General features: G+C 44.2%; 1 protein-coding gene across 1 annotated transcript in view; it reads left to right on the top strand.

The window, feature by feature from the left end:
* Positions 1-6979: 6979 nt before the first annotated feature.
* Positions 6980-13453, top strand: part of GTF2F1 (general transcription factor IIF subunit 1) — a 28651-nt gene continuing 22177 nt past the window's right edge. The window contains exons 1-2 of the mRNA XM_089652654.1: positions 6980-7100; positions 11634-11676. Coding sequence (XP_089508780.1) covers positions 11665-11676 — 12 coding nt within the window. The 5' untranslated portion in view covers positions 6980-7100; positions 11634-11664. The remainder of the gene's footprint in view (positions 7101-11633; positions 11677-13453) is intronic.

Genomic DNA, 13453 nt, shown 5'->3' with positions numbered 1-13453 from the left:
ATACTAGCTAATGCAGAACACCTACACAAAATAAATGAGAGCGGGATTCAGTATGGGGGGGTTTAGTTTAACTACCTGCCGACCGCAGATAGCCGAATGACGGCTTCACTGCGGCCGGCCAGTTCTGAGTGGACGTCATAAGACGTCCCCCCAGAACGCGCTCTCCTGCGCGCCCCAGGGGGCGCGCACCCGGCGATCTCCGTGATCGCTGTGTCCTACGGACACAGCCGATCACAGCTGATCCTACGGACACAGCCGATCACAGCGGCCTTTTACCACCTGATCAGCGGTGTCCAATGACACGCTCATCAGAGGGAAATGCAAGTGCCGGTTCTCGGCTGCACTTTCCTCACACTGTCAGATCGTGAGGAAAGTACTGCCGAGAACCGGCAGTTGTCAGAGCGGGGATCGGCACCGATCATCAGGGCACTGATGATCAGTGCCCTGATGATCGGTGCCCAGCAGTGCCACCCGCACGTTCCGCCCAGCAGTGCGCCCACTAGCTCTGCCCACCTGTGCCCAGCAGTGCATCCACCTGTGCCCAGCAGTGCATCCACCTGTGCCACTCTGCAGTGTCACACACCTGTGCCCAGAAGTGCCACCTACATGTGCCCAGCAGTGCCACCCACCAGTGCCACCCACCTGTGCCCACCCACCAGTGCAGCCAGTCAGTGCCACCAGTCAGTGCCCAGGGGTTGTGCCAGTCAGTGCCGCCAGTCAGTGCCCAGCAGTGATGCCAGTCAGTGCCGTCTATCAGTACCCATCATCAGTGTCACCTATCAGTGCCGCCTATCAATGCTGCATATTAGTGCCGCCTATCCGTGACACCTCATTAGTGCTGTCTATCAGTGCCACCTATCCATGCCACCTCATTAGTACTGCCTATCAGTGCCCTTTAGTGCCGCCTATCAGTGCCCATCAGTGCTGCCTCATCAACGCACATCAGTGAAGGAGAAAAAATACCTGTTTGAAAAATTTTATAATAGAAACAAAGAAACTTTTTTTTTTAAATTTTTTGCACTTTTTTATTTATAGCGCAAAAAGTAAAGTGCCCAGGGGCGATTAAATACCACCAAAAGAAAGCTCTATTTGTGAGAAAAAAATGATCAAAATGTCATATGGGTACAATGTTGCATGACCGCGCAATTGTCAATCAAAGTGCGGCAGCGCTGAAAGCTGAAAATTGGCCTGGTAAATAAGGGAGTACAAGTGCCCGGTAGGCAAGTGGTTAAGGCAGAACTGAACATACACTATATTTTCAAAAGTATTGGTCGGCCGGCCTTTACACACACATGAACTTTAATGGCCCCCAGTCTTAGTCCGTAGGGTTCATTATTGAGTTGGCCCCGCCCTTTGCAGCTATAACAGCTTCAACTCTTCTGGGAAGGCCGTCCACAAGGTTTAGGAGGGTGTCTATGGGAAGGTTGGACCATTCTTCCAGAAGCACATTTGTGAGGTCAGGCACTGATATCGGGGGAGGAGACCTGGCTCACAGTCTCCGCTCTAATTCATCCCAAAGGTGTTCTATGGGGTTGAGGTCAGGACTCTGTGCAGGCCAGTCAAGTTCCTCCACCCCAAACTGGCTCCTCCATGTCTTTATGGACCTTGCTTTGTGCACTGGTGTGCAGTCATGTTGGAACAGGAAGGGGCCATCCCCAAACTCTTCCCACAAAGTTGGGAGCATGAAATTGTCCAAAATGTCTTGGTATGCCGATGCCTTAATAGTTCCCTTCACTGGAACTAGGGGGCCAAGCCCAACCCCTGAAAAACACACCATAATCCACCTCCACCAAACTTTACACTTGGCACAATGCAGCCAGGCAAGTATCATACTCCTGGCAACCGCCAAACCCAGACATGTCCACCGGATTGCCAGACAGAGAAGCATGATTTATTACGCCCCAGCAACATTATATCCCCCACCAGCATCAACAGACCTCCCTAGAACAATAGACACCCTGCAAAAATAGATCCGCCCCAGCAACAATAGATCCCCCACCAGCATCAATGGACCTCCCTAGAACAATAGACACCCTGCAAAAATAGATCTTCCCCATCAACAATAGATCCCCCACCAGCATCAATGGACCTCCCTAGAACAATAGACACCCTGCAAAAATAGATCTGCCCCAGCAACAATAGATCCACCACCAGCATCAATGGACCTCCCGAGAACAATAGACACCCTGCAAAAATAGATCTGCCCCAGCAACAATAGATCCCCCACCAGCATCAATGGACCTCCCTAGAACAATAGAAACCCTGCAAAAATAGATCTGCCCCAGCAACAATAGATCCCCCACCAGCATCAATGGACCTCCCTAGAACAATAGACACCCTGCAAAAATAGATCTGCCCCAGCAACGATAGATCCCCCACCAGCATCAACAGACCTCCCTAGAACAATAGACACCCTGCAAAAATAGATCCACGCCAGTAACGATAGATCCCCCACCAGCATCAACGGACCTCCCTAGAACAATAGACACCCTGCAAAAATAGATCCACCCCAGCAACAATAGATCCCCCACCAGCATCAATGGACCTCCCTAGAACAATAGACACCCTGCAAAATAGATCTGCTCCAGCAACAATAGATCCCCCACCAGCATCAATGGACCTCCCTAGAACAATAGACACCCTGCAAAAATAGATCCGTCCCAGCAACAATAGATCCCCCACCAGCATCAATGGACCTCCCTAGAACAATAGACACCCTGCAACAATAGATCCACCCCAGCAACAATAGACCTCCCAGCATCCCTTGCCATTGCACACATTCAGTGCTGGAGATGCTGTAACTGCGTTCCCTTTGAAAGACATCCCTGAGAGTGGGTGTAGGAGGAAGGTGTTTGGGGTCGTGAAGGGGATTAGTAGGTAAAAAGATAATAAAAAGAAGGGGAGTGTAAAGGGAAAAAAGAGGGAGGGGGGGAAGGAGGTAGCAAGGTAAGGGCTCTGACACATGGGCGATCCAGTGAGGTCTGCCTGTCAGTTTTTCACCTACCTACCTCCATGTCTGATCAGATCCGCTATAAAAAAATGGAGGACTGCTCCCTCATCTGTTTGGATGAACCAGACTGGAGGCAGCCGGGTTGTAAACGGACAGCGGAGTCCACTGACACCCAGCCTCCCATAGAGGTAGAGCAGGCTGTGTCCGCTCTGCAGAAACGGAGAGGACGTGGCCCTGTCATCTGCCCACTCCACTCTGATCAGCAGAGGAGCAGAAGGGCCCATGTGAGAGGGCCCTAAGGAGAAAGTATCAATGGCAGGTCATTTGGTCTTCTTGTTCTCAAAAGTCGGGCAATTATTCTGCTTAGGATCTGCCTGCACATGATTGGTGCTGGGCCTGACTTGGCCAGGCTAGAAGAATCCGGGTGGGAGAGGACATCTATGATTCCACCTATGGGGTCCATTGGGTTTTACATTTGGATATGATATCATTCTGAAGAACTCTGAGTGTTTCTTACATAAACACACAACTGGAGAATCCACGATTTGACCTCCGCTCCGGGGAGTGTTGGGGTATACCTTGCCTGAGCTATCACATGCAGGGGTGGACTGACAACTCATGGGGCCCCCGGGCAATAGGGGATCATGGGGCCCCTATGTCCTCGCCCACACTCAAACCACACCCATAAAAGCCTATGAAAGGTACCAGGGGCATCGCATTGGGGCCCCCTACTGACCCTGGGCCCTCGGGCAGTGCCCAAGTTTCCAAATGGTCAGTGCGCCCCTGATCACGTTTTTCAGCTGTGGGGCAATACATTGAACTGGGTGACTGTACAGGCCTCAGCCTTTTATTATGATCCATGCTTTCCGGCATGGAGGAGCAGGTGACGGCACTGGAGCTTTGTGATTGGCCCAGCGTGTCACACGGAGGCAGAGGTGTAGGGCTTCCTCTGCTTGCTCCCAGTGGATGAATGAAGTGGAGGAGCAGTAAAGGAAAGGGGGCAGGGGGGAATAAAGAGGACCTGTCACTTTGCCCTACACGGTGAATGCACAGGTTTGCTGTATAGCTGAATTCCAAAGAGGTACTGTAGTAGCAACTTTGGGAATGCCAGCTAAAACTCCGGACATGAACTTGGGGAGAACAAACCTTTTATTCACCAGCTGGTTTGACCGAGCCAGACTCATGTCTGCAAAGCTAAGTGCCTAGAAAAGCATCTCACAGAGTATACATATCAACAATTACGTCACAATGCATATATTTCCTCTTTCATTTTCTGTACATTCAAAAGACGTTCTAAACTGTGCAGTATATGGCTACAGATAAGAATACCAGCTACAGACTGGAACACTTCACAGGAAATAAGGGAGGGGGGGAGAGAGCTGGTGACCTTGCTTCTGCAAACAGAGGCTGTTAGAAATGTTAAAGTTTAAAGGGAATCTCTGCAATATCTAGGTGCTGCCACATTATTAACACCGCGAATGAAAACAGCGACCTCAATCAATGTATTTTTATATAAAACCAGCACAGGTGTCGATCGGGCTTCACTTTCAGGTCTGCTGACAGGAGGAGAGATCACAGCTATGATCTCACCAGTGTGTTACTCTTCATTTATTGTCCAATCAGCAGGAAGGGGGCGTGCCCCTGACTGAGCTGTCCTGTTTTCAGTGAAGGCAGATGATCTGGTGGTCATGAAGCCAGTGAAATAAAACAAACCCAGACACAATGGGGTAGCACTGAGAGTGAACCTGTCTTAAGTCTAGGTTCACACCTATGCAGTTTGCTTTTGACACGTTTCTGCATGGCGTTTTGCGTTGCGTTTTGCATTTTGATGCTAGGCAGACTTAAAACGCAAAATGCAGCAAAAACACACTACATGCTTTTCTGCAGGGTTGCCATTGAAGTCTATAGAAGCAAAAACGTAACTTTTTGGGCTAAAAAGAAAGTCCCTGACCCTTTCCAAAAAACGTTTCTGCATTGCGTTTTTGATGCGTTTTGCATTTTGTTGCTAGGCAGACTTAATACGCAAAATGCAGCAAAAATGCACTACATGCTTTACTGCAGGGTTGCTATTGAAGTCTATAGAACCATAAACGCAACTTTTTGCGTTAAAAATGTCCCTGACCCTTTCCAAAAAAATGTTTCTGCATGCCGTTTTGAATTTTGTTGCTATGCAGACTTAAAACGCAAAATGCAGCAAAAACGCACTACATGCTTTTCTGCAGAGTATTGAAGTCTATAGAAGCAAAAACGCAACTTTTTGCGTTAAAAAAGAAAGTCCCTAACCCTTTCCAAAAAACATTTCTGCATGGCGTTTTGCGTTGCGTTTTTTATGCATTTTGTTGCTAGGCAGACTTAATACGCAAAATGCAGCAAAAATGCACTACATGCTTTTGTGCAGGGTTCCTATTGAAGTCTATAGAGCCAAAAAAGGAACTTTTTGCATTCAACAAAGGCCCCGACCCTTTCCAAAAAACGTTTTTGCATAATGTTTTGCGTTGCGTTTTGCATTTTGTTGCTATTTTAAACGCAAAAACGATTTTAAATGCAAAATGCAGCAAGAACACACTACATGCTTTTCTGCAGGGTTGCCATTGTAGTCCATAGAACCATAAACGCAACTTTTTGTGTTAAAAAATGTCCCTGACCCTTTCCAAAAAACATTTCTGCATGCCGTTTTGGATTTTGTTGCTAGGCAGACTTAAAACGCAAAATGCAGCAAAAACGCACTACGTGCTTTTCTGCAGAGTTTCTATTGAAGTCTATGGAAGAAAAAACGCAACTTTTTGCGTTAAAAAGAAAGTCCCTGACCCTTTCCAAAAAACATTTCTGCATGGCGTTTTGCGTTGCGTTTTTTATGCATTTTGTTGCTAAGCAGACTTAATACGCAAAATGCAGCAAAAATGCACTACATGCTTTTGTGCAGGGTTCCTATTGAAGTCTATAGAGCCAAAAAAGGAACTTTTTGCATTCAACAAAGGCCCCGACCCTTTCCAAAAAACGTTTCTGCATAATGTTTTGCGTTGCGTTTTGCATTTTGTTGCTATTTTAAACGCAAAAACGATTTTAAATGCAAAATGCAGCAAGAACACATTACATGCTTTTCTGCAGGGTTTCCATTGTAGTCCATAGAACCATAAACGCAACTTTTTGTGTTAAAAAATGTCCCTGACCCTTTCCAAAAAACATTTGTGCATGCCGTTTTGGATTTTGTTGCTAGGCAGACTTAAAACGCAAAATGCAGCAAAAACGCACTACGTGCTTTTCTGCAGAGTTTCTATTGAAGTCTATGGAAGAAAAAACGCAACTTTTTGCGTTAAAAAGAAAGTCCCTGACCCTTTCCAAAAAACGTTTCTGCGTGGCATTTTGCGTTGCATTTTGTTGCTAGGCAGACTTAAGACGCAAAATGCAGCAAAAACACATTACATGCTTTTCTGCAGGGTTTCCATTGAAGTCTATAGAACCAAAAATGCAACTTTTTGCGTTCAAAAAACCCCCCGACCTTTTCCAAAAAACGCACCGGGTGAAAACGCAGAGATGTGACCGTGTCCTATAGGAAATCATGTTAAATGGACTGTAGTGCGTTTCTGCAAAACGCTGCGAAAAACGCATCGGTGTGAATCTAGGGTCATGCACATCATAGGCAGCTATTGCAGCTGGAAATGCAGATGGCCTGGCTGTGTTCTGGGCCTTCCCAACATCCACAATCAGCAGGCAGCAATGCGCAGACCCCCTGATCTCCACACATTGGAGTCAGTACCTCAGAAGGATGTGAAGGAAGGTGGAGCCTCCATATTCCTCTCAGGTCAGAGGACGCTGAGGACGAGATTATCTGTTTTTATACTTTTACGTCTTTTGCTATAACCCAACCCAAGTGTGAGTAGAGGCCACATCTCCAGATTCCTGATCACACGACGATGTAGCCTCAGTATTCAATGATGCATACTAGTGCCAACAACAAAGATGGCGGCCGCTGCTCTGTACATGACCACAACACAAATGGCCGACTGTGGACTTCCTGGAAACACCGGAAGTGTAAAACCGCTACACCGGAAACGTGAGTAGATGTGCGACGGAGACGGCTTTCTGGGTTGAAACCGAAAAATTGTGTGATTGGAGCGTGTGAGGGGGAACAGGAGCCCCGAATATACCGGTAATGGGTCACTCTTCACCCCTGCCTTCACTCATCACCATTATGCAGCCATTGCTCTTCATTCTCCCCATCCTGCTACCAGCTCTGATTGGTTCTCAGCAGCTCAGGTCATTCCATAGACCAGTATCGATGAATCTAGTATTTCTTGGGAACGGGTGAGATGACCTGTACTCTTCTGCTCTGCAGAATCCAACCTCTTCCCCCCCATGTATCAGGAGATGTAGAGAGGAGTCACAAGACTCTTCACAGCTCTGGGACCATGTCCTCATGTTTGGCGGCCTGTATCTTGGACTTCCCCAGCGGCGCCCGTGTGGTTGGCCGCATGTGGCTCCCAATTCCGGTTGGTTCCCATGAATCAGCTGAAATTCAGGCAATATCTGGCCCTTGCGACACCGCTCAGCATGAGGAAGTTAATTTGAGGAACCAAAGGAGCTGGATGGAAGAAAGTGTGACTGCAGCCAATCAGAATGTTCAGGTATCCTGACAGCTGTGCGTTCCGGCTGTCAGAATAATGTGACCGTTTAATTCCTGGGATGCCTGCGGCGTAGCTCTATGGTGCTGAGTGTTACAGCTGTGCGCACTCCAGTGTGTTCTGACGTCTAACATGGACTCTCTTGGGTCACAGACAGGTGACTTTACGGAGTAGTAGAAGAAATAACGTGTGCGTCTGTCGGCGAAAAATGAGCGGCAGGGATCTGGCGCAGTGGATTAAAGGATACGTTCACCTGCAAAAAAAAGTGCATTTATTATTTTTGTCTGCAGGAGCCTGGATCGCTGATGCCATGCAGGTCTCCTGCAGACCTGTCAGAATATCTGCTTGCCGCTCCGGGATGTACGACCAATCAGATATACTGACTGGAAGCTTCAATGAACGACCACAGCGCCTTTGTAGTTCATTGAACACTACAAGCCCACAGCCGTTAAGGTTGCTAGGACTTGTAGGCACTCAATCACAGAGCCACTCTGTGAATGAGTGACGTGACCGTCCGCACGGCCGTGCTGTTTTCAAATTTGACAGAGAGTACGGGGAGAAGTCTTCCTGTACTCTCTGGCAGAGGGCAGCGGCTGCAGCTATGGGAACATGTTTCATGTTCCACCAAAAAAAAACGGGTGGAACATGTAACATTATTATTATGCACTTCCCGTCCGGCCCATGTATATTAACGGCCGGACGTTTGCAGTCCAGGGGCTGGTTGCCATTCATAAATGGTGCCTGCCATTTTGGATTGTGTGCGCTCCCTGGGAGCGCATGGCACTGCAATCCATTGCACCGATCGTTGTATGGGACCTGTACGAGGTCCCGATCATGTGATCACGGATTGGCCAATCCGTGATCACATGAATAGGAGTAAGCAAGATGTCACTTCTGACATCATTGCTTACTACGTGTGAAATCTGTGAATGATCACAGAGATCACATGGTACAGGGCTATTCACAACAGCATTGTACCATGTGACAAGCTGTGACCAATCACAACTCTCACAGTATTTCTCAATGGCTGCAAGAATGCAGCCAGAGAAAAGTAGAAATGATTGCTTTTACAGCCTTTATGGGTGTAAAAGCAATCAGTGTAAAAAAAAAAAAAAAAAATCTTCATCACTCCTCACAAGTAGTACAGTGTCACTATGGTGACACTACTGCTAGGGTGTCAGTATGTTAAAAAAAAACCCATAAATAATAATATAAAAAAAAAATTTAAAAACTTTTTTTGAAAAATTATGATTTTTTGTTATAAACTAATTTGGGTTATTTTTTTTACTAAAAAGGTAACTGAATACATTTTGGCCAAGATTTATGAAGAAAGATTATTTATTTGCAAAATTTTATAAGAAAAACACTTTTTCAAGATTTTTGGACTTTTTCATTTATATAGCAAAAAAAAAAAAATCCCAGTGGTGAATAAATACCACCAAAACAAAGCTTTATCTGTCTCAAAAAATGCTAAAAAATTCATATGGGTACAGTGTTGCATGACTGCGCAATTGTCAAAGTGCGACAGCGCTGAAAGCTGAAAATTGGCCTGGACAGGAAGGGGGTGAAAGTGTCTGTCCGGACTTGAAGTGGTTATACAGGATTTATATATTATTATTATACAGGATTTATATATTATTATTATTATACAGGATTTATATATTATTATACAGGATTTATATATTATTATACAGGATTTATATATTATTATTATTATACAGGATTTATATTATTATTATACAGGATTTATATTATTATTATTATACAGGATTTATATATATTATTATTATTATACAGGATTTATATATTATTATTATTATACAGGATTTATATATTATTATTATTATACAGGATTTATATTATTATTATACAGGATTTATATATTATTATTATTATTATACAGGATTTATATATTATTATTATACAGGATTTATATTATTATTATTATACAGGATTTATATTATTATTATACAGGATTTATATATTATTATTATTATACAGGATTTATATATTATTATACAGGATTTATATATTATTATACAGGATTTATATATTATTATTATTATACAGGATTTATATTATTATTATTATACAGGATTTATATTATTATTATTATACAGGATTTATATATTATTATTATTATACAGGATTTATATATTATTATTATTATACAGGATTTATATATTATTATTATTATACAGGATTTATATATTATTATAATTATACAGGATTTATATTATTATTATACAGGATTTATATATTATTATTATTATACAGGATTTATATATTATTATTATACAGGATTTATATATTATTATTATTATACAGGATTTATATATTATTATTATTATACAGGATTTATATATTATTATTATACAGGATTTATATATTATTATTGTACAGGATTTATATAGCACCAACAGTTTGCTCAGCGCTTTACAATATAACAGGAGACAATACAGCAACAATACAGTTCAATACAGGAGAGTTAGGAGGGCCTGATCCTGGGAGCTTACAGTCTAAGACAGGGGTGGGCAACTGTGGCCCTCCAGCTGTTGTAGAACTACAAGTCCCATGAGGCATTGCAAAACTGACAGTTACAAGCATGACTCACAAAGGCAGAGGCACGATGGGACTTGTAGTTCACCAACAACTGGAGGGCCACAGTTGCCCACCCCTGGCCTAAGAGGTTCCAGCGGTGAACTTATTTTTAACATCAAGTTTTGCAAGAGAGGCTTATGGTGAACATTCCATGAAAAAATCCAGTGTTTTGTTTTTGTTTTTTTTTCTCAAATTTTTATTGAAATAAATTTTGTAAGACATATTCATTACCGCTATCATGTGTAGTGATATCAGCAAAAAAATCCAGTGTTTTTGAATGACGTAGGCGCTTTAGGGAGGAGCAGGATGATGTCCATGATGCAAGAAATGGGCAGCCAAAAACGCAAAGGACGCAGGCAAATGTGGACGGAGTGCAAAACCCTTGTATGCTCAGATCAAAGACTGTGTGGATGATGGCAGAAGAACTGAACGTGAAAAGAGAAATCGTATGTACTCTCCAGCGCCTCAGGATATGCACAGCCAAAAGGGAAGCCAAGGGTACCAGGACAGCGACAACCAAAGGAAATGTTCTAGGGGTGCAGCCCTCCTCAGACAGGGAAATCAGCCACTGGATAGAGAGAAAACATGTGGCGCACACACCTAGTGCATTATCCAAGGTTTATTGTAGGAATGAAATAATAAAAACATACTCACAGACGAAGCATGTATCTAAAAAGCATAGAAAAATGACAGTGGCCACAGAGCTGATGACCAGCCTCTGATGCTGATGTATGGACAGAAAGAGCCTCGCTGTTGATGCCTGCAGGTTGGTCATCAGCTCTGAGGAAAGGGATTCGTCCCCGAAACGCGTCAGCCATTTGACCGCACTGACAGTGAGAACACCTTGCCCGCCGTTGTGGCCATTGTCATTTTTCTATGCTTTTTAGATACATGCTTCGTCTGTGAGTATGGTTTTATTATTCCATTCCTACAATAAACCTTGGATAATGCACTAGGTGTGTGCGCCACCTGTTTTCTCTCTATCCAGTGAAAAGAGAAATAGTGCGGCAGATTCTAACACAGGAATTGGGAATGAGAAAGATTTCTACTAAGATGGTGCCTGGAATCCTGACAGAAGATCAGAAAGAACGTCCTCTTCACATCTCATCCGATCTTTTGCAGAATGCAGAGGTTACTGTCCTGGGAATGAAGTTGTCACACATACAATAGGCAGCAGTGAGGATTCATCTGTTCGCATTGTTTAGCATGGTTGGGGGAATGTTTGGATTTCTTTGTGTAAGGCCAGCTTATGCTATGGCTGTATTATGCCATCCTCACAAACTTCTGCTTCCTAAGTCATTTGTGAATGTTCTGATGCCCTCTTGTATCACCCCTGGGACCTCCATCCTTGTGTTCTCCACATCCCCATCTTACCTCTGTATTATCTGCTACACTTTCCTGTGCAGTTCTTCTATGCATCAGTCCAGTTTTAATTCTATGAATTGAATCCTCTATTTCAGGTGTGAAGCGAGGTGATATCATTTTCCAACTATGACGTCACTGGTAGGTGTCCTGCAGGAGTTTGGAAATTTTTAAAAAAAACTACTTGTCCAAGGACCAAATCTGGGTCCAATTTACCTGTCCCACAATATACTTGTCCTGATGATAATGAGAAAAAGAAAATTTAACAAAAACCTAATTTAAATCTGAGATGCTTTTAGGAATGTCTGGGGCTTTATGGGCAGCACAGTGGCTAAATGGTTAGCACTTCCACCTGGCAGTACTCAGGTCGTCGGTTCGAATCCCAACCATGGCACCACCTGCATGGAGTTTGCATGTTCTCCCTGTGCCTGCGTGGGTTTCCTCCGGGTACTCTGGTTTCCTCCCACACTCCAAAGACATGCTGGTAGGTGAATTGGCTCCTGTCTAAATTGTCCCTAGTATGAGTATGTATGAATGTGAGTTAGGGACCTTAGATTGTACGCCCCTTGAGGGTTAGGGACTGATGTGAATGTACAATATATATGTAAAGTGCTGTGTAAATTGATGGTGCCGTATAAGTACCTGAAATAATAATAATTATGACGCCTTAAACATTTTTTTTTTTTTTTTTTTAACATTGGGCTGTATATCTCCTCCCATCCCTGTCTGTCTCCAGCACCGCACCCCGGGACTAGGAAGGAGAGGAGAGACAGTGTAATAAGCACCGATTGGCTGCTCCTCAGGAAAAGGTGCATGTCTGGCTTATCCTATATCCCTTTCGCTGCCAGAACCATTTTTGCGGGGGGAGTCTTTTTGCACACATTTAAATAACCATTTTAGGCTTGAAGATTACACTAAACCCCCAAACATATATTTTTTTGAAAGCAGAGACCCTAGGAGGAGGAAATGGATACCACACGCATACGCACAATCTCATAGGGAAACATGCACAGCTGAGGCTGTCGATCACAGGCTGTGTACTGAGGGACCCTCCCCGTCACCCTCATTTTCGGAGTCCACACAACCTGTCAGAATTGACTCATGGAGACAGCAAAGGAGCAATGCAGCGGACAGAAAAATCATACTCAGTGCTTTGGATAGTGGCAAGTACATACTATAGAGGGTAAGCCCCCTCTCAATCCAGCAATGTGCACTGAAGTCTCTGCCATCCTGGGACTCCCTCTCCTTATTGGCTGAGACAGCAGCGGGAGCCATTGACTCTTGTTGCTGTCAATCACAGCCAGTGAGTCAATGAGAAGAGAGAGGGGGCAGGGCCAAGCTGCGGCTCCATGTGTGAATGGACCCAGGGAGCAGCGAGCACCCCTCATAGCAAGCTGCTTGCTGATTGGGCACCCAACAGGAGAGAGGAGCCAGGAGAGCCTGCGGGGGGCCTGAGAAGAGGAGGATCCGGGCTTTTCTGTGACAAACCACTGCACACAGCATGTGAGTATGATGTGTTTGTTATATATACAGTGGGGATCGAAAGTTTGGGCACCCCAGCTAAAAATTTGTATTAATGTGCATAATGAAGCCAAGGAAAGATGGAAAAATCTCCAAAAGGCATCAAATTACAGATTAGACATTCTTATAATATGTCAACAAAAGTTAGATTTTATTTCCATCATTTACACTTTCAAAATAACAGAAAACAAAAAAATGGCGTCTGCAAAAGTTTGGGCACCCTGCAGAATTTATAGCATGCACTGCCCCCTTTGCCAAGCTGAGACCTGCCAGTGTCATGGATTGTTCTCAATCATCGTCTGGGAAGACCAGGTGATGTCAATCTCAAAGGTTTTAAATGCCCAGACTCATCTGACCTTGCCCCAACAATCAGCACCATGGGTTCTTCTAAGCAGTT

This window comes from Staurois parvus, unplaced genomic scaffold (genome assembly GCF_062004578.1).
Source record: "Staurois parvus isolate SC_StPar_1 unplaced genomic scaffold, SC_StPar_1.0 ptg000689l, whole genome shotgun sequence".
NCBI lineage: Eukaryota > Metazoa > Chordata > Amphibia > Anura > Ranidae > Staurois > Staurois parvus.
Note: the sequence above shows the minus strand (reverse complement) of the source record. Positions and strands in the feature narration are given on the sequence as shown.